Genomic DNA, 22,089 nt, shown 5'->3' on the forward strand with positions numbered 1-22,089 from the left:
ACAGTCCTCTTTAAAATCTGGCCATTGCAGCTGTCCCCAAGTCCTCCAAGTGTACTCTACCCAACACACAATACTGATAAAGGCCAACAGCTGGGTCCAGCTTGGAGGATGGTGAAGTTAGCAGGCTGCTGCAGCGGGAAAAGTGTAATTAGAACACAACTTCCACCTTAGAAGTGATCCAGTTTATACAGTAATCGTGTGTGATTCACAGTCAACTGGGATAATGTCACCAACTGAGAAGAGGGCTGCTTAGCATCTTAAATGGGATTCACTAATTAAAAAAAATTATCTACGCCTCAAGCTCCTGAAGACTACAAGCCTTCAATTCAAAATGTTATTCCTGCCTTGATATACGGACAAGAAAGCTGTAAATGCGTGAATGGTACAGACAGATCAATGCTGTTAGAAGCAAATACATCAGAAAAACCTGGGCAAAGCATAAAATGAATTGATAAAGAGGTACAAGGATTTGCCCCAAAGGCTGTCTCTTATCTGTAGGGTTACCCAGAAAACAGGGTGGAAGCATTTGGCAAGTACAGTGGGGATTAATCAGAAGGAGGAGGAGGGAACCTGAAAAAAGTGGAAATTACACTCAAAGTTCTGCAAGCACAGGTGGCTTTTTGAAGTAGCTCCTTCTCATCTTCAGCTACACAAGCAGACGAAAAGCTGCATCATTAGATTCTGGCCACAGCAATACAGAAATACCAAAATGCTGCAATTTTGCTCATGTAATGGAATCTGCCCTTGGGGCTTTATGCTGGTCAGGCTTTGCCAGCTGACAGCCACACCAGCAGGACTTGGCAGCACCAGCACAGATCCAGCCTGCCCTACACCCACCCCCAGCAACCAGGGGCAGCCCCTGCGCCATCACATGTGTGAAAATACAACCCGTGGAAACAATACCATAAAAAACTGCCCACAATCAAGTATCTGGGGGAATGGCAATAAATCTGTCCCCCTATGTAACTGATCTTCACTCAAAGAGAAAGGTTTCATAGAGCTGCAGAAGACATGAGGCACTTACCAACCAGAAAGGAGATGCGATGTGAAGGGATTCCTCCTTTTCTGTTCTTACAATTTTTATGTTTCTATAAATACTTTACACACACATACTATCTGTCTTTATTTTAAGGTTGTAAAATAAAAGCTTATTTTTAAAAAAGACTCATTTTTTAAAGCAATATACATCCCCCTAAACAGCAAAAGAAGTCCATACCTTATAATATACTGCATCTACTAACAATCCACTAGTGGTTAAGTGACCAGTGTGAGCGTGACCTGGACTAAAATTAAACTTCACAGCCCAATATTACATGGCTGACAAAAATTGCATATATTTTAAGACATGCACTAAATACAAACCAAAGAATCCTAAAAACCTGGAAAAAGCTATGCACATGCAGGGAAATGATTGTACTCATCAACATATAGGTAATAAAATAAATCAATACTTCTGGGTTGAAAATTCATAAAACTTACAGGAAATTCCACACACAGCTCGATCAGAAACACAGAAACAAGTTAGTTACTGTATGCCCAAACCACACCAAAGGAAAATTAAAGTCTCAGAGTCATCTATTTCAGAATTAAGAATTGTCCGATTAAATTTACTACTGCAATCATCATTTGTTCTCCTGTGCATGCACCCTGCCACACATGGTTTTATTCCACTGCAAGGTTTTGGGTTTGTTTTTTCGGGGGCTTTTCCACAAAACTGAAAGAGACCTGCAAAAACTACTGTAAAGTTGGAAGAAAAGCAGAAATAACAGGAGATTACAGTGATTAGCCCGTCATTCTAGAGAAAAACAATAACAAAGAAAGAAAAAGTAACCGAAACACCCGCTGTGTTTCTTTGTCCTCCTGTCACTGAGATAGATGGTTTCACATCAATGTGTTTGCAATGTACACTCAGCCACCCTTTCTCTGGCTGGACAGCTACACAGTGATACCTTCTCCTGGGACAAAAATTAAAAAACTGTAACAGATTTTCCATCTGTAACAGGTAATATTACAGGCGATCTGGAAACACAGGACACATTTTTGTGAAATACTGCTTTGTAATGCCAGAGTTTTGTTCACCTTATTTTTTTTTCCTGTCCAACTGTAGGAGAGCCAAACACATAGTAAAACCCAAAAAAGGAAGCATCTGAAACTGCATCTCACACTTTATTTGCTCAGCTTTAAAATGGTATCCCCTCATTAGAGAACCATCTCATTAAACAGCCCATCTGGGTCATTGTGCAGGTTCTCTGCTCTAACAGGCAGCACAAAACCCCAGAGAATTCAGGCACTGCTGTGTCCAAGAGCTTTTTCTTTGCTACACTGAGCAAAGATTTGTCTGCAGTCTCTAAGGACCCTGACACCAAGAGGTTGGGAGCCTTCAGTTTGTTCTCTCCATCATTAAATCGCCAAGGGGAAGCACTGTCTTTCACTATCAGCATCATTAGCACTCCTTGGTGACTATGAATTCAGTTCCTTGAATCATCTCTCACAACTCTACTGCTAAAATCCTCTGAAGGAACTTGCTGACTCCTTCTAATTCCAGGTAAAAATCTTTGTATTACTAAGTTATTTAAGAGGACCTTTACATAGCACAAGGAGCACATGTTTCAAGGGTGAGCTTCACCAACAGAACAGGATGATGAGCATTACAGCAGTGTAGCCATTTTTTTTAATCACCTGAAGAACAGGACAGCCGTGTGTCCATACATCCTAAATCTCGTGTTTATTTGAGGTCAGAAGCAGGGGTGACTGAATCTAGATTGACATTTGTGTCCTCAATGACAATTCTTCAGTCATTTAACGATTCTCTCTGACCTTCCCACATGATCACTTGCGTGAACTTCACTTCGCTAGAACAGCTACTGAATAAATCAAGAAAACCTGAGAAGGTGCAAGACAAGAAAACAAAATGTCCTAAAGGCACTTCTCTCCCTGAACGCCACTAAGACAGAAAACAGGACCCTACTTGCAGTTCCAAAGGTAACAGACATTAAAGTGCCCTTGTGATCACCTTCCACATATTTCTGTGTGTAGTTCCAAACTCAGGAACTCTCAGCTAATATTGACAACAGACCAAGTGAACATTTAGGGCTTCATAATCTTCAAAAGGTAAATGCTTCCAGACCAAAAGGAGGTTTCAAGACTGCTTACGCCACAACAGACCTTTATGGACGTATTTAAAGCACATACATAGTAAACAAACAGCCTCAAATGTCAGACAAGCTGTTGATATAAGTTCTGAAATAAAGAGGAGACCCTGATGTTCACAGTTTCCCAGTGAAACAGCAGCTGGATGCTGCCACAATGCTGGCACACGTGCTTCAGAACATCAAAAAAACTCAAACTTGACATCAACAACTTTGAAAGCATGAACAAAACAACACCTTGCTTAAGCAGACAAGGAAGCACAGCTTAAAAACTCCAGCCTAAGATTCAAAGCATCTTAATAAAGCAGCGCGCACACACGTAAAAGCAAGATGTTCTAGACCTTACAAAACACCCCTTCCAAAACTCTTTATTTTGTTTTCTAGAACATGTACTTTGACCCTCATGCCTCTTTGCTGTTTTCTATTTCATTCAGAGAGAGCAAAAGGAACATTAGTGGCTCAGAGTTGGAGAGAACTACCCACATCAATGGTCTTTTTTGCACCTCAACGCTGCGCAAGAGTAAATATGCCAGATGTTCTCCATCCCTCCCTTTCTCCAAGACCACGTCCTCTCCTGGCTCCAGATGGGTCCTCACTAATCCAACCAGCATTTCTCCATCTGCTCATGGTGGCTCCTGGATGGGGACACAGACAGTCTCCCATCCACGCAAACAGCCAGAGTGTGGAACCATCATGGGCTGGGGAGCAGGCAGGCCAGCCAGGCCATCGACCGCTCTGCAGGGGCTGGCATTTTTGGGAAGGTGCCATGAAAGTACCAGGCCAGCTGGCACAGGGAAGGGTTTTCTGCCCGTGGCTTGAATCTCCTAGCAGGTAGCCACCATGTCAGCTGTGACCACCTGCATTCAGGGTTCCAAGGTAATTTTCTCGCGACTGGACCTGGCACAACCCCAGGGGAACAGCTGGCCCATGGTACCTGTGCCTCATGAGCTATCCAGAAGCGTGAAACGTTGCAAGTCAGACCAAATCCTCCAAGCTGAGTGGTGTTTTTCTCAGCCCACAGCATACTGAGGAGGCCATTCATTAGCTGCAGCCTTCACCCATTAGCTTTGTAATCCGCAAAGGCAAAATACTGCTGAGCGCTCACATTAGCAGGAAGTCTTAATGAGAGTAAGTGCTGGGAGCATGCCTCAAGAAAACCAATTTCCCAGCTTAATTTGGACAAGGTGAACCTGACAAGAAGATATTGCAGTTATACTCAGTCTGTCGTACATACAAGCTTAGGGCAGGTGGAGGCTGCTGGCTTCAAACCTGGGGCTGCTACTTTTACAAGGTGCCTATTCAGTAGACATCACCAGTTTTCCAGCAGATTAGGTTTACTCATCCCTCAGAAGGAGGTCATGGAAAGGCAAGATATACTACAAAGCACAATCCCACACCTGACATAATCCTAGAGTAGGTGTGCAACGGGGGCATCTTCCTGGCACACACCTTACAGAAATGGGCTTTTCCTAACACTTATAAAATTTCAGTCAACTAGAGAACAATTTTACATTTCAACCTCCTTTTTTCCTCTTGTACACCCAAACCAAAATAATTAATCTGACAACAGACATCATTTGCCTTTATGTCTGCAGTTAGTCATGGGGCTTCTACTGGCACAGGTATCTCAGCTGCAGGTAACACAAGGTTTAAGGATCTGGTAATTTTAGCAGAAAAATGCAGCTGATGCAAGACTAAAATTGTGGTGCGGGCTTTTAAGGAACATGGTCCTGAATTCCTAAACACTACCTGTCATATATATTTCCATCATCCTTTCTTTCTTCTTCGTGCACAGAAAAGTAACTTGAATTATCAGGAAACCTGTTTTCCATGCAAACACAAGGCAGGTTCACTCATTTAACAAAGAATGGCTTACGGAGCATTCTGCCTATCAAGAGACATGAACTCTATTTGCAACTTGAATAAACCCTAAACTTCCAAAATTAACCTCACAAGGAGCACAGAGTCTTCCACCCTGAAAACACATGCATATGTATATTATTGCTTAATTGAATTGTTATTCATACATATAGATGTTTGCAGAGCTGGGGCCTCTACCTCTTTGTATTCAAGTTGCTTGACAAGTAAAATGCAAATGAGGTGATGTGCTGCAAATGCAAATCATGTATTAATGATAAAAAGTTACCATCCAGCACCAAGACATAAAGAAAAAAAATACTGAGGCCTATACTGAAAGAAAGGAGTTTGAAAATTAGAGAATTTTTTTTAATCTGCATTTTCTACTTACTTCTGCCTCTTAAACATTTTTCTCTTTCTTATCCCTCGAAATGGAGCACCTTGCCTTGTTTGGCAACTTCAGACTGCAGACAGATGCTGAGACACTATTCTGCCTATCATTATGTCCTATTCTCCACATTATATTAAAAAATTCCCACAGAAGGCACTGAAATTGGGTGATGGCAAAGAGGTGAGAAAGGCAGGAAAGACTGCTGTGCTCAAAAGCTCTGTTGTGTTCAGCCACATATTTTTCTCATTTGTTTAGTCTGAAATTCCTCCTTCAGCAACTCTGGATTTGTTACTTTTCAGAAGGCATCGAGAACATCTGGACTCCATATGGCTCACACCTACTCTTTGCCAAATGAAGCTATATTCTGTTTTCTAAACCCTTTATTTCTCCCAGCCTTGCCACCGACGGGGTTTTAAATATCTCCACAACGGACTACAACGTAACCTCAGAATCACTTAGCTTGTTGACACAAATTCCACAGTACTGCAATAACTGTGTCTGGGTTTGCCAGCATGTTTTGCCTTATCTTCTTCACTTTTTTCAAGGTTTTGATAATGCAAAGGAACACATACTGAGAAGGTAGTTCAGCAGTTATGCCACCTGCACTCAAAAAAGCCACCTCACCAAGATAAAGGAACGAGACAGTTCATCCTGCTGGCCCTGGCAGAAGAACTTGCACTTCCAGATAAGAGTTAATTTTTTTCTTTCATCTTTTCTCTTCCAGCTCTTCATGGAACTCCCTTGAGTTTTCTTTCAAGAGGTTAATGATTTTCTGAAACTCGAATACTGGGGAGCATTTCATAATTTGTAAAAGTATTTCCATCTCCCCTGGCTAAAAAATCCAAGAAATACAGCTCTTTTTTGTCCCCTCCCTGCCAGACATTTCTTCATCACAGCATCTTACAGGCCTTTCTCAATATCCACTGCTGCTGGGACTGCAGCTACTGAAGTTGGAGCTGAACTCAGGTTTCTGCCAGTCAAACCCACTGATCCAGAGGTTTGTACCACCTTGAACCTTGACACAGGGTTGTTTTGCTGTTCCTTGCTCTTCAGGAGGGTTGCAGAGACACAGAAACACCCCGCTGAATATTTGGATGCTGTTCCAAATCCAAAGAGGGTTTGAAATATTGTCTCCATTCTAGAATAATTGGATATCTGTATCTTTTTCCTGCTGTACACCAAGTTCATTCAGAGGTGTTAATCTTAGCAAAAAATAATTGGCAATCTGTATTTTTTCCTGCTGTCCACAGGTTTGAGTCAGAGGTGTTAATCTCAGCAAGGAATCCACTCAGGTTCTTTATACTGAAGGAAACACCAAGCTCTGGATCCCAACTACTACAATGCATTTGTCAGCGTTAGAGATGTCCTGCTTTTCCCTGAGCTATTCAATTTTGCTTCGTCATTAACAAATGTCACCTCAGTATTCAGGCATTAGCCTGAAATGGGAAAGGCTGGTTCCACTTCTACCAGCTCCTCAAGGGGCCTGAGACAAAGCAGCCGTGAGAATGTCCAACCTCCGATCTTCTCCCACCCCATGTCTGCACACAAGATACCAGGCTTGCAAGGAAAAGAGACAGTCCTTCTGAGTGCAAGAAATGTCCTTACCATAATGCAACCAGCAGCAGCAGAACCTTCTGGGTAATATAATCAAATCAGTCACACTACCCCCAAGGCCCAGTTGGTACACAGGCTATTTTAAGTGTTATTGGTGAGACACTGGAACAGGTTGCCCAGAAGAAATGTGGATGCCCCATCCCTGAACGTGTTGAAGGCCAAACTGGATGGGAGCAACCTGGTCAAGTGGAAGGTGCCCCTGTCCATGGCAGATGTGTTGGAACTAAATGATCTTTAAGGTCCCTTCCAATCCAAACCATTCTGTGACTCCTCAGTTACGGGTCAAAACCCCAGCTATTTAAACCAGCATCCCAAACACTTATGGTTCAAGTAAAACCCACCTGTGCTCCCAGTGTGAATTTGCTATGACAAATATTAGTCCTCATAAGTATCTCTCTGTCACTAAAGATATATTTAAACTCTGCAGTAATTTTGGCAAGAATTTACTGATGTACAGAAGATGGCACCTTCCTCTTCTTCCAGGCCAATCATCCTCAGCACTATTAACCTTGCTGAGTAAGATAACAGTGCTTCAAGAGATGCCTGCAGACAAGACTATACATTTAGAGCAAGTTTTCTACACAGAGGCGTAGTTGTTCCATTACAAGGCACAAGCGCTCGCATCTCCCCGGACGTTGTGCAGCCCTTCACGTGGTCACAGCAGCGGCAGTGCAGCCTTCGCAATGTCACAGAGAGGTCACCCTGGAAGTGAACCAGGAGGGTAATGCACGCTGTCAGTGTCACATCAACACATCTACATGTCACCAGAGCAAAAGCTGGGACGGTTTCAGCAGTTTTTGTCTTCCCAACTCTGTCTCACACCAAATGTGGGACTCATGCTGCATGGCCAGATACACAGGCAAGTGGGGCTGTGCTCCCCCCTCCACTGCAGATTATTCGTCTTGCTCTGGTCTCATCCAGTGAGCAGCCCAACAGGCTCCTGGCAGGGCTGCCCACAGCATCAAACTTCTACAGAATGGAGCCCTTGCTCCAAATGTCCACCGACTCTTTGTCACATTTACTGCTTGCCAGATGCTGCACAACAAACTTCCTTACCTCCACCGCTTTCAGCATCCACAACCTCCTCACCTGTGTTCCTGGGGCTCAGACCCAATAACAGCTGAGTAATCAGGCTGTCATCCAGGGGGACACTTAAGGTGCCTCCTTGAACACCCCAATGCTGTTTGCACCGCGTGAGCTTGAAGTCTTTGCCAGGCCAAGGCTGCGGCTCTGACACCCGCTGCACCTCTTTGTGACTAGCCACATGCACGCAGGTGACAGGCACTTCTCTCTCACTCACAGGCACACAGCCATCCCCATGCCTCCAAAGCACAAAGGAAAACAGAGCTGTCTGTACACAAACATCCCGGAGAGGAGGAACCACATGTGGCAGATGCTGCTGCATTGCTTAATGCATCATTTAAAGCCTTTTGGGGACTGTGCTGCTGTGATGAGTAATTTGGCCAGAATATTGTCCAGAGACCATACTGTGTGGATTTGGGCACTCTGAAGGTCACTAGCTGGGTTAAAAGCAAGAAAACTCTGCAAAAATCAGAGCTTACCATCAGCATTTTCATCAGCAATGAAAATGAGAGCAGAAATAGGCTGTGTAATGCAAAAAACATTCCTTTCTTTCACTGCTGAGCCTCCCTGTGCATAAAACATGCTACAGACCTGTTGAAAAGCAGAGGCTGGCAGAACACTGAACCCTAGCTTCAGCTGCTTTGCCACTTGAGCTGGATACAAATTCAAACCCAAGGAGATGAGCAATCACAAACCACATCACCACAAGCACCTTTTCCTGCCCCACAGCAATGCAAACACCACATCTGTAAATGAGATGAGACAATCTCAACTAGTCCTTATCAAGAGGAGTCTCAGGTCAACAGGGATCACGACTGCTTAAGTGCCACCTTGATTTACACAGCTCTAAACTCTGGCCACTTATGAACCCAGGCAGAAAGGCAAGTTCATGAATTATGAACAAATACAGTGTGCCAAAACACATCAATCATCAGTCATGGACAAGCAAAGCGTAATGTTGACATTTGCACAAAACTTATACAATCAATCAATCAGATTCCATGGCTAACTGCAAAAGGAGATGTCTGGTTTATGTTACTTAATACAAGACTTCTCACTGAATGAGAAATGCTGAAAGACCTTAAAATAAAACTAATAGAGTCAGAGTTCTAGTCGAAAGTCAGATAAATGGTTTCTGACCACTAGATAAAATCGACCAATTCACCAGCTATTTCTTTTCTTCAAAGCCTGCTCTGTCCTCCCAAGGAAATGCAAAGAAAAAGCTGTAAACACAAACAAATGTTTTAAATGCTTACAACAAGGCTGTACAAATCACACAAGCAGCCAAAAGTTGCAAGCTGTCATATCTAAAAGTAGCAGGACTAGCAATATTTAATGAGCTTAATGAGTTTTGATGAAAAACTTGCTTATTGGCATGTCTTCTTTAAATTACTATTGTCAGCTACTTGGCACTATTTAGCCTCATTTTAGGACTACTGAGGGTTGCATGAAGACAGCTTGCAAAATGATCTAGCCTCATGTGTTTTGTGCTACAAACTGCAGAGTTTCCAGCACGCTCTCAGGCAGGAACAAGAATTTCCTGAGAGCGTGTTTTGGGCAGAGTACATTGAAAGGAGAGGAAACTTCTGTGGTTTTCTTTCTTAACTGACACACAAAAAGGACTTCCTTGTGTTTGAGATGAAAAGGGAAGACACACTTTCCAGATAGCCAAGCAGCCTTTGCTGCAAACACAAGGTGAATGCGGCTCTTGTTCTAGAGGCTGTACTGTTACCGGTAACAGCTCTTCCGGAAGGTTTTTCAAAAGAAGCTGCCATTTATTCACTGCAATAGTTTTACGAGGCACCTTAGATCTGTCACCAGAGCATGGGCCAACACAAAAGCAACTGCAAACCAGTTCTGCAAGCAACCACCTTGGCGAGGTGCGTGGTTCCACCAGCCAGCAGAGCATTCCCCCCCAAGCACCTCGACCCTCGGCAGGGTCCTGTGCTGCTGTCAGAGCCACCTGACTGCATGGATGTAAAGCTGTGTGAGCACACAGATGAGATAAAAAAGCATCTGCAATATTTGCTCTTCAGGCAGTAGTCCTCTTCCCTTCCGCTACATACATAAAGGATTGGGCACTGAGTCAGCCAAGCACAGAAGTATGCACTTACATTTCAGATAGCAAACACTGATAATAGTCACAATGAAAGAACTGCTGTTGTTATTTTCAAGGGGAGGCACAGGATTAAATGCAAGTGCTTTACTGGATTGATGTTTTGATCTCTTTTTCCTTGTATCTAATCCTGTGCCTGAGCCGGACTGTAAGACCCTAAACATGAAGAGACAAAACACCCTTCTGTGACCTGAAGATATACCACACACAAAAACAAGCACGTGAGAGAAGGTTTAACTATTTATGTAACATGGGATACAACTTCAGGTTTCACTTCACATTTGTGTGAGATTAAGAGCAACTGCAAAATAAATAAAACCTAAGCTGTCAGACACTCTCCCTCTCCCTGGGAAAAACTAAAAAGGTGGATTGGGGGAAGACAAGGGCTGTGCATGTCCTGGCCAGAGCTGAACACCTGGCTGGTGTTTCTGAGGTTGGGATGAAGCTCTGGGAGCCTCACAGTTTCCCAGTTCCACTTTGTGGCAGCTGTGGGACCACTCAGACCCCACTCTCCTGCCCTGGCTCTAGGCTCTGCTGGGTCTCTCCTCTTGGGTGCTGCACAACAAATGCCAAGATGCCAACAGCATCTCCCGGACTTTTCTTTTCCCTGGGATGTGGGACCTGGCCACGCCAATGCCTGCGAAAACAGCAACTACCCTTTGTCACAATGCCAACTGCCAAAAGAAAAGCCCTGGGTCAAGATCTCTCATCTGAAGGGGCAGGAAAACTTTGGTTTTGCAGCCAAACCACAGATCTCCATGGCTGCTGCAAGGAGGGTAAAGAAGAAAGTTCTGTAGGACACGGAGAGCAGCTCGTCACTACACCCAGCTCAAGACAGCAAGTAATTAGTGCATTTCAAGGTCGATACACTGCAATTGATTTTCCCCTCACTTACCAAAGTAAACTGGGAATAATTCCATCGCAGTTGATGCAAACATTAGTATAAAACTCACTAGTCAGAAAAGTACAGGGTTGAATGTGTTACTATACTGAAAAGCTGATCTCAAAAAGCAGTCTTTATTTCCTTGTAACTATGCTTCCCATCAATGAAATTTCCATGATTATCTTCATTCTAAGGCCATTGCTCAGATTCAGACTGCAATAGAAAGCACTTTCAAGTCAAAATTCAGACGCCCATAAAAATCCACCATCTTCCTTCTCTTGTGCCACAAGTTCTACTTCTGCAGAACACCCAGGCTGAAGGCACACTCAGCACGCTGAGAGATCCTCAAACATGAATACCATCATCCTCTCCACCTTTGTGCTTCTCCCTCAACAGAAATGGAAGTGCTTCTCCTATTTTCTCTAAGGGCAGCCACAGAAACTCTTCTCTGCATGAAAGAGGATTTTTTTCTATTAAGCCTCACCAGCACTGACATCCCATAAAGCAAGAGCGGATGCTCCCTACTAAGTATACGGAAAGTACGGTCCTATGATGCTACACACAAAAAAGTTGGTGGCTCAAATTTTATATATCAAAGGCAAGTCCCCAAGCAGGACCCAGTGCTTGCCTTTTGCTGTGTGCTCATGAGGGGTGATGCCCCACATCACATTCTGATAAGCTCAGAGCTACCCTGGGGTCCTGCAGCAAGGGGTGTGGAAAAGGACTGCAACAGTGCCTTGTCCTGCAGGACTGACAAAGTCTGGGTTTAAACAGCCAGTCCCCACCTCCAAAGCAGCAGAGGAATTTTCTAAACCACCCCAGAATAAAATGAGAAAAACTTCCTGATGTACTTTTAGAAGGAGATGGCAGATTTTCCTGACTGCTGCTGAGCGGAGCTGGGGCATCTCTGCTGTCTGATGCCCAAAGTAAGGGGCTGTCCGCTCTGTGCAAACAACATCCTGCCTCGCACAGCCTGGATTTACCCTGCTGGAAATTTACACAGAAATGCTGCTGTCAAGAGTTTAAACCCACAGTTGCCATGAGAGAGGTTTCTTCACCAGAGGTTTCCAAAGCTAGTTGCTATTTTCTCCAAGCATACAGACAATAGATCATGATGATACTCCTTCTTGTTTTGATCACTTTGTCATTAATGTTTAAGTAAACCTATCCAATGAGTCCTGAAGAAGACAGAACACAAACCTTGAGCTCTCTATTTGGGTCAACTTTCTCTCAGTTTAAAGTAACGTACATAAAAGCATAACAATGCTATCAAATGCAGATCCAGGGCTTAGCAAAACATTAGATTCTTACACCAATTATTATCTCTCAGTAAGCCGACATCTGTGAGATCACTCCTGGGCCTTTTAATTTAGCATGTCTTCTAATTAAAGAAAGATTAACTGTATTTCCAATAATTGCTCCTCCTACCTCTGCCAGGCTCAAGCTTTTGTCTTCCTCCGAAGCTCTGAGGGAGGGGAGCAACCTGAAAACACATCAGCCACGGTCTCTACCATCTGCAGAGCAGAGCCCAAGGCACCTGCTCAACCACAGCCGTGGTTTCCCTGGACAGCACCTTCATCTGAGGAAGAGACTCTCCCTGTGGCAGGACAAAGGCTGGATAAAACCATCTCCAGATTCAGGCTTGAACCCTGCTGCTTCCCACAAAGCTGGTGATAGAAAATTCACTTCCTCCTTCCAAAGCTGTGATCGGGTGTCTGAACTTAAATGGGACAAATGCTGGTGTTTGTGCTGAAGATTGAACATGCAGTCTTGGATCACCCCACAACCTTCTACTCAAGTCCAACCCTACCCTTATCCAAAGGGATATGCCATCCAACTCTGCTCGCCACCCAGGGTGCTTTCCTGTGCCTCCCTGGAGGCCTCCCCAGCATTCCCTGACCCCGCAGCTCAGTCTCCACGCAGATATTTCAGGCACCATCTATCTTCCCATTAAAAAATGCTGGGGGTTACATAGCTGTGACCTGAAGTGATCAGAAAAATCCACCTAAAACCCCTCCCTCGTGCCCCCAAACCCAGCCATGCTGGCAGATGGTCAGCAAGCCGCATGCACACAACACACACCCGCAGCTGCTCCAGGATAATAATGAGGTCTCCATATGCAAAAAATAGAGCTAGGAAAGACACATCTAGATCTCATTATCTCCACGAGGGAAAGCACCTCGTCTTAAATGAGTTTCAGGAGTGGTAAAGAGAAGTCCAGCCATCTCTTGAGCCTGGCATAAATCCTACCCCTGCTAACTTCCCACAGTAATGGAGTTTCTGTCCCCTCCTCAGGACACCAACCCTTGAAGACTATGGTAAGGGGACAGCTGGAACCAACAGAGACCAGCCATGAGAGGGGTCTGCCAAAATTTCCACTTGCAGAAACATCCTATAAAGAGCAATCCCTCTGAAGCATACCCTGGGGGACACACACCAACTTTCCAGACCAGTCTCTCCTACAAAGTGCAAATATTCAAGACTTATCTGCCTGCCAGTGTGATCTCTCATAGGTGGCGTGCACAAAGAGAGAAGTGCTACTGCACCTGAGGGATGAGGGTTCACTGTCCATCTGTCTGCCTGCAGCACAGATGACAGACAGGCAGCACAGGCACCCCCATAAGGAACTGCCTCAGTGCCTGCAAATGACACCCACCCTCCTGCTCCTGATGGATGATCAGGCTTTTCTCCTCACTGCCAAAGGGCCAGGAACACATCTGCTGGGCTCAGCCTGCACCCATGCAGCTTTGTGCAGCCGTCCATCCCACTCTGTTCCACTACAAGGTTGTTCCTTGGTTCTCTGGGAAAGTTACCACCTTGCCAGAAGTGCATAGAGCTGGGAAGAATTCGGCAAGGGGATGTTGGGAGACCTTCTAATTACAAAGCAGGAGCTGGAGCCTGCATGCTGGGAGCAGATGTGTGCCCAGACAGGCCTTCATACTGAGGTGGTGTGAGCGCAGCAGCTCCAGCAGCTCACAGTGTGGGAGTTTAGCAGGCTCGCTCCACCCACACCTGCTGCACTCTAACCTGCAGGACCACGTGCACACTGGGCTCAGCCTGTGGCAGCGCTTCGGATCCCCTGGCATCCCCTCGCTGTGGGAGCACCAGGCTTCCCCGGACCCAAGGTGTGAGCTGGTTCTCAACCACCTTCCCATCAGCAGAGGCTCCCCGGGCACAACCCAATTCCACCACCGCCAGACTCTGTAGAGCTTCTGATGCACGGTTTTCTGAGACACGCAATTGGGAGCTAAAATCAAAACATATGCAGAACTTTTTCCACACATGGCTTACTATGAAAACAGTGGCTAGACAGCCCAGGTACAGTAGCTGTCCCAGAAGAAGGGATGTGAACAGGTCACTCCACCCTGTGCCATATCAAGTTAGAGATCAGTACTGATCACTAACTCCACCAACAGCAATAGACTTTATTCCCATGCTAGTGCGTCAAAATGAGTAAGACATCCATTCCACTCAAGAGAATATAATATCGGACAATTTTAAAATTTCTCCATAAAAGACTCTTGCTCTCTCTCATTTAAAATCGAAGAGCCACTTCATCAAACACTGCTTCTCCTCTACAGACTAATTTTGCAGAAAGCAGAGGGGGCTCATGTGAGATCTGCTGACAACTTCGAGTGTGATACCGTACGGTACTCTCACTGGTCATGGGTCCCACATTTGCAACACCGTGAAATAGCACCTTCTCCCCAGCACCCACCACCCTCTTTCCCTTCCCATTTCATCTGAAGCTCAGATGCAGTGACTTCACTGACCTATACCTCCTGGGCCAGGCAAACACTCAGTGACAGCAGCAACAAACCTGGGCTGTGACTCACTCCTGCCCCATGTGGAACAAGACTTCATTCCTGCTCTTCTTCCTTCTCCACCCATCATGTCAAAAGGCCTCTCCATGTAATACACAAGGCTCAGTACAACCCTGCTGCTGGCAGAGCCAGTCCTGAAGCACAGATTACCTTGGCTCACACACGATGGTCTGTGAAGACAAGTTTCTCCAGGACACTTTAAAAATCCATCTTTCTGGGTGGTTCCCTGAAAGCTCAAGTATGAGCCTTTCTTATGTGGGAAAATGGGGCTGCTTCTATGCAGACAGCCCCTAACTAGGGCATTTTAATTAAGAGCTCAAGCATGTTCCAGCTTGTACAGGAACAGCTTGTAAAATAATCCCATATAACACCCATTCACATACCTATGGGTGCAACAGTGGGACAGGGACAAGGAGGTTCTGCACCACTGCGGCTCTCCACCAAGCTCTTCTCCCGCATCACCCTGCCAAAATGGAGGGGCGTGGGGGGCAGAGGTGGGAGTGGGTCGGCCTTGTCCCCAAAGCTGTTTCATCCCAGGGACTGTCGCGTGCTGCCACAGCCTGTCCGAGTAGAGGGGAGACCCTGGGAACCCACTCTTCTTCCTTCACTTCTGCCACAGCTCTCCACCACTTCAGTCCTGCTTTGCACATGGTGATCTGTTGGGAGAGGGACAAAAATCCCCACAAAAAACTGCTTCACAGAGCCCCCTTGCTCGTGGCAGAAAGATGCAGTCAGGATGCTCCCAGGACCACCAGCAACATCCCATGACCTGAGATACTCAGGTGCCTGACAGGCCTGTGTTCTTAACAATCATCTCAGCACTCCACTCTGCAGGGACTAATGAACTTCTTCTCAAAAATCCCCCATATATCATCCAGTCTAAAAAAAAGGTATTCTCAAGGAATACAATTTCTTCTCTCTTGTTTTTTTTAAACAAACCAACCAACCCCCAAAATACTGTGCAATTATAGGTTTAAGTATCACATTTAACATTTAAGAAATCTCAGGCTATTTAAAGGGAAGATTTACACTACAGGTATAGAATTTGGAAGGGTGGGCAAGCCAGTTTCAATCTACACCCAGGTGTTGCTGCAAACAGCATCGCCTGCACCCAGGGCATCACCTGCACCACTGCTGGCCAATACTGAGGTCAGTACCCTACTTATTTTTTGGAAAGAAGGGGAGAGCAGCAAGGGGAAAAAAAGAAGGGTTCATCTTACCTCGTGACTACTGGCACAGAGCTTGGGACCCTCATCCCACACATGTTAAAGTCAGTGAATTCATATTTACAGGACAATTTTCATCTTCTCACTCTGCTCAAAGCAGAATGACTCCTCCTCTCTATCTCTTAGCAACTCCTACTCCTCAAGACCTAAATCAACCTGATTTTCCTTTTTCTTTTTTAAATTTTTTCTTTTTCCTGGTCCTGGAAGTTCGAGCAAAGAGACAAAAGGAGAGAGTTGACAGAAGAACTAAATATGGAAACATGCAACCTCGCAAATCAACATGAAGAGCTCTCAGACATGAAGAAGTTCTGACAAGTGGGCTTGTACAGACTCCAGTATATTGCTTCAGACATCCTGTGTATTTATGAGTGGTCTCAGGGGGCCCACACTCCACATAAACACCAAGGGGCCATTTCTGGCCATGCCTCCTGCATTCCCCCATCTCCCACAGCTGGACTTCCCTGACAGCACATTTTCCCTGGCTGCAGCACCAAGACAAAATGTGGCAACCTCAATCACTGCCTATTTCTCCACATGGCCTTTTTCTTTTTGTTTTTTTCACCTGTTTGAACTTTCAGTCCAGGAGAAAAGCACAGACTATAAAGCTTTACAGTAGAAATCTTAATCCCTTAATTGTGGTAATCTCCCTCTGCTCTGCCTTACTTGCTCTTACCCACAGCCAGACCAAAACACAACCATATAAAGATCCAAAATCCTAAACCAGTGCAAGGGCAAAGGACACCACAATTCCTTCGGTGAAGCTGAGCTAAACACAATCTTTTATTCTGTGTTATAACATTGCTTTGTCATTCACCAGTGGCCAGGAATGATGCTGCTGCTTCCCTCAGAAACCTGTCCCAGACTGAAAATCGTGAAATTGCAAAATCCTTTCTGTTCTAAACTGCCTGAATATAGCCAAGTTTCACGGTGAGGTTCAATCCATTAGCTGATTAAAAGCTATAGATCACGCTGTCTTGGACACATTCAGGCCATTATGAATAAGACCTGTCAGAAAAGCTTCTGGCACAACTGGTATCTTTGAAATTGCTAGGGCTCCAGTTAATAAAACTTCACGTTCAATCCTTATTCAATCCTGCAATACCAACAGGCAAAGAAATTTATGGTATTCTTTGAAAATACACATTTAGAAGTGAGTTACAGGTACAGAAACTTTAATTCCCAAACGACAACAAAAACAGCATCCCAAAAGAATACCCAAGCCATTCTTGCATGCCAGAGACAGTCTGCTTATGAGAACTGTAAAAAAGTACTTTAAAAAAATCACTGATTAATTCCAGTGCCAGCTTTCAGATTTGCTTCTGACAAAGGAAAACTTTGAAGTTTCTCTACAGACAACTTTCTTCAAATCCATCTATTTTCCCCCATCACACCTAAAAAACATCAAACACCCCTCTAACCAATGCATCTAACTATTATTGACTGCTCTTGAAAGCCATCAGCTTCCCAGAGCATACTTTTAAATTAAAAAAAAAAAAAAAAAAATCAGGATAAATAACACTTTTTCAAGGTTTGCAAACAAATGCTGCCTGCCAATCAGCAGCATCTGGTTTTGAGTGCCACTGTGTGTGTGGAGCTCCTTCCAACTCACCCCCACCCCATATGCAAGGAGAGGCAGGCCCTGGGACTTCCATCATGCTTAAAATTCAGCTGTACCCCCAAGGATGGGGTGGGAACCTGCACTTGTCTGGGAGGCCCCATAGCTCCTGTGCTGGCACCAAAATACCACTGCCTGTAGCCAAATTAGACAAGCAAATTCAGAGAATGCAAATTGGTTTTGAACACCCCTGAGCTTACTGTGTTGTTGCCTGTGACATCAGTTCTGTCTTGACAGGGAGACAAGAAGACCACTGTGCCTCCTCTGCCCAGGCAAATCCCCCCTCGTTTCTGCCAAAGGAGAACTCATTCCTTATAAAAGCACTCTATAAATGCACCTGGACATGCTGCTGGCTTTTGTGTTGGGGCAAGCCCCCTATTACAGGAGATTTTCAAGACTTTCTATACACTCAGCAAACCTTCTCACTTCTTTTAAAATTCATACGATAAATAAGTCAAGATTTTTCATCTGCATATTACAAGGACACTTAAGCACTTGCCTCTTAGAGCAGCAAACCTAAATCTTGTCAAATTGCTGGCTGCGTATTATTTACCTAAATATTTACCCTTATATGCTCCATATGATCTTCAAAGAGGCTGTACAGGCTCCCAGTGTGTTCAGCATTCACGGCCATGAAAAGAACCATTTATGCAAATATTTTTAGCTCAGTTTATATTTGCCAGGTAGCTTCTGTGTCCCGATGCCAAACTCACCGAGGAAAAGAAAAGACCCTGTAATTATTTATTACTCCTTCTTCACCTGCCATTCTGTATGAATGGTACCCTGCGTGTATTTGCAAGTGTTCTGTGACCTTGTGAATAATTTTATTGTAGAATGTAGAAAAGCAGCTTTTCAGAATGACAGGGAGTCATTTATAACCTGCATAGTCTGGTGAATGATTTAAGTGAAACTCCACACACATATCAGTGTTCTTCACACATATTATTTTTGAATGTATGCTTATGGTTAAAATATCCCCCACTTTCAAAAGAGGAAAAAATACAGGAAAAAAAATTGTAATTATGGCTACATTCACTTTAGAAAAAAATTCTTATCCCACAAAATACTCTGGGCTTTACTACCCCATTTAATGAGTAGCAATGAAGTTATCAGATGTTGCATGTTTTGCACATCAAAGAATTTAAATTAGTCATCCCAACTGGCATATCACAGTCAAAATATCTAAAACTGTTTTTTTTCTGATGAAACTCTGAGGACGAAGAGAAGTGCTTCTCCAGGAAGGGGGCTTAGAGCAGCATTTATTTACTTTAGAAAAGAGAAGGACTTTTGGAACAATGAGAAGGATGGTTTTAAACTCCACTTCGTAAAAACTTTCCATCTGCACCACAGATTCACAGTTCTGTTGATGACAATGAGCATTTGCAGAGACCTTACAGGTAATACACTATAAAGTACCAAACAGAGGTCAGAACTTACTGAACAAATGGGCTGGGAAGCAAAGCAACCATTCAGGTAAATACTACAGGGAACAGGTCAGGTAACATCTGACTACCAAAGACTTTGAAGGAAATTCCAGAGTTTACTGGATCATGAGATGTTTTACTGTTTAGACTGCTTCCCCCCTGCCCCCCGCCCCGCCCCACTTGCCCATGATTTTTATGCATGAATACTGTGATGCACTTGCTAATAAACTGCTGTCATCTGTAACTGGAAAGAAAACACAGCATTTATCTCAAAAGGAAATGAGTGATCGGAGTATTCCTAGAAGCCTTGACCTTCAAAAGTAAGAGCTTGATTTCTTAGGGCAGCAAGACTGTGAAATAAGGGCATAAGAAATTAATAGAATGGCAACTTGACTGATAGTACCACGTCTATAAAAGACAGTTTTCAAGACTCAAGAGCTACTTCAGTCAACCAAATAGAACTCATACATATCTAAAAAAACAGTGTTACAAAAAAAACCCCCCAAATCTGTGCCATCTGCACTTGGAACAGAAGATCAGCTAACTAAAGGAAACACTTTGACAAGGAGAAGAATAATCGAAGGTCTAGACCTGTGAGAGATGGGTGAAGTGATCAGATTTGCTCTAAGGTCAGCAAACACATCAAAGGTTGCCACAAATAGAAACAAAACAATTAGTTCTCCACAATGACAGTATGCAGAACAAGAACTTATAGACTCAAACTGCAGCAAGGAAGATCTAATTTAGGCATTAGGGAAGGCTTTTCTCCAAAGGTAAAGACAACCCTGGGCAGGTTTGCTGAGGGAGCCTGGGAAATTTCCCGTGTTAGATGTTTACAAACTGAATATGCAAATTCTGCCAAACATGGCAAAGATGGTCTAGCAGGTGCAAGGAGGTAGACTTGTGAAATAATTCCTCAAGCTACTCTTATGAGTGTATGACAGATTCCTGGACTGAGAAATGGTAAACATTACTATAAAGAATAGAAAAGTTCCTCCCATCTGTGGGTGAGAACAGGAAGAAGGACAATGCTGATGGAAGGCTGGAAGCAACACTATTTGCCTTCAAAACTCTTGTTGGCTGGTATTGCTTAAGCTCAAAATGGCGAACTAATGATTCTGTTATCACATAAATGGTTAAACCATAATATATATGCACTGCTTGTTTAGTGCTAAACACAGACACATCATTGGTGGAAGAGTACAAACACGGTCTTAACAAATATACTGACACAAACTCGTAGATCCTCATGCCTCAGGACCCAAAGCACATCAAACAGCCTCACACTCAGGGAAGTGACATCCCCACTTTACACAGCAAGGTGAGGCAGACAATTTGGTTTTCCATTTCCAGTCAGGTCATTATGATGGGAGGTATGGACACCCCAAAGTGCTCACGACTTTCCCATCTTCCCAGCACTACTGCCATGAGATTTCCAGCTGATGTAAACCCACTGACTTCTTAATGACTACCTGAGGTCCCAGACCTAAACTGAAGAATGACAGGGACTGCAGAGGATTGAGAAGTTACTCACTGGGGGAAAGCTTGTGTCTGAAATTATCTGACAGAGGTGGCTGCCAGGAGCTCAGCAAGCTCTGAGACTGCATTAGCTTCCAGATCCATATGCCTGTGTCTTTGTTTTTTCCACTAAAAATGCGTGTTTGGAAGACTAGAAAGCTATCACTGAAAAACATGGGAACTGAGGATATTTCTTTTTGACCACGAGATAATACGAGCAATTTTCAGCTACCTCTGTCTGCCCTCTGCTTTTGTATTAGAGGACATTTATTTAAAAAAAAAAAAAAAAAAAAAAATTGGCAGGTAGGCGTATTTATAAACATCAAGCAACATTTCTCCCAAATGTAATCCTAAAATCACAAGTACACTTCCAGGTGAAACTACTGATAGCACGGTTACCTTTGCTGTAGCATCTGCTCCAAGCGCTTGCTTGCATTGTTTGCTATCCCCAGGGAACAAGACAATACTGCTTCAGTGCAAATGGAGGCTTGGGAAAGGAGATAACGTCCCAAACCATCATTTCTCCGGCTCTCTGAAGAGCTGGTACAGATACGATAAACAAACTACTGAAACTCCTTGACAGCGGTCAAAAAGAAATTTGTTCTTGGAGTCTCATTTCCAAGTTTATGAAATATGTTGGACTAAAAAAAGCAAAAATCACTCCTTGTATACCAGCAACACCTAAAAAAAGACCTTTGAAAGCCCACCATCATAAGCAGCCAAGGGCACTCACTGCCATATGCGGCTTCCTGCTCATGAGGACTTTTCAGATGATCCAAGGTAGAAGCCTTGTCAGGAGAAGCTTTAATGTACACTGTGCTGAAGAAACACAGAACCAGCGCGATAGATTTGTCAAAGGGAGAAGGGCTTGGCAGCATGCAATGCATGCCTTGTGCAATGATGCTCAGCTCAGGGATTTTATTGGGAGACCTCACTTACACTGGCTACAACTTTCCTATACAGTGCTGAACAGAGGTTTTGGCAGGATCCCAGTTCTTGGGGTTCTGCCACCCACCAACAAATTCTCATTCAGCCAATCCATCCTGCATGCAACATGACCACCATCCTTCTAGGCAACACGACCACCATCCTTCTAGGCAGCAGCTTTCAGATTGGCATTTCACTCCTTGACACCACCTTCCAGCAGTAGGCTCTCAAATGAGAACAGATTTCTGCCCCATTTTTAATCCCTGAAGGGCTAGCCCCTGATGTCTTTATAAGCATGCCCATTAGATCTTCAGATTAGCCATCTGAGGACATCTTCAATACATTTCAATTGCTAGATGGCTCACAGAGCTGTTATATTCCTATCTGGTTTAGCTACTGGAGTCATTTGACAACATATTTATCTAAAACCTCCTCCAAAATTTAGTAAGATTTTACTATGTG

General features: G+C 44.1%; 1 protein-coding gene across 4 annotated transcripts in view; it reads right to left on the bottom strand.

Annotated features, from left to right (window-relative positions):
* The window catches only part of ABTB3 (ankyrin repeat and BTB domain containing 3), a 184,068-nt gene that overhangs the window by 100,875 nt on the left and 61,104 nt on the right, over nt 1-22,089 (bottom strand). The window contains exon 1 of one of the 4 annotated variants that reach the window (XM_058420228.1): nt 7,353-7,417. The exons of the other annotated variants lie outside the window; for them this stretch is intronic. Coding sequence (XP_058276211.1) covers nt 7,353-7,397 — 45 coding nt within the window. The 5' untranslated portion in view covers nt 7,398-7,417. Of the gene's footprint in view, nt 1-7,352; nt 7,418-22,089 lie in introns of those variants that run through there. 4 annotated transcript variants of the gene reach the window in all.

The sequence above is a fragment of the Hirundo rustica genome, chromosome 4 (genome assembly GCF_015227805.2).
Source record: "Hirundo rustica isolate bHirRus1 chromosome 4, bHirRus1.pri.v3, whole genome shotgun sequence".
Taxonomy (NCBI): domain Eukaryota; kingdom Metazoa; phylum Chordata; class Aves; order Passeriformes; family Hirundinidae; genus Hirundo; species Hirundo rustica.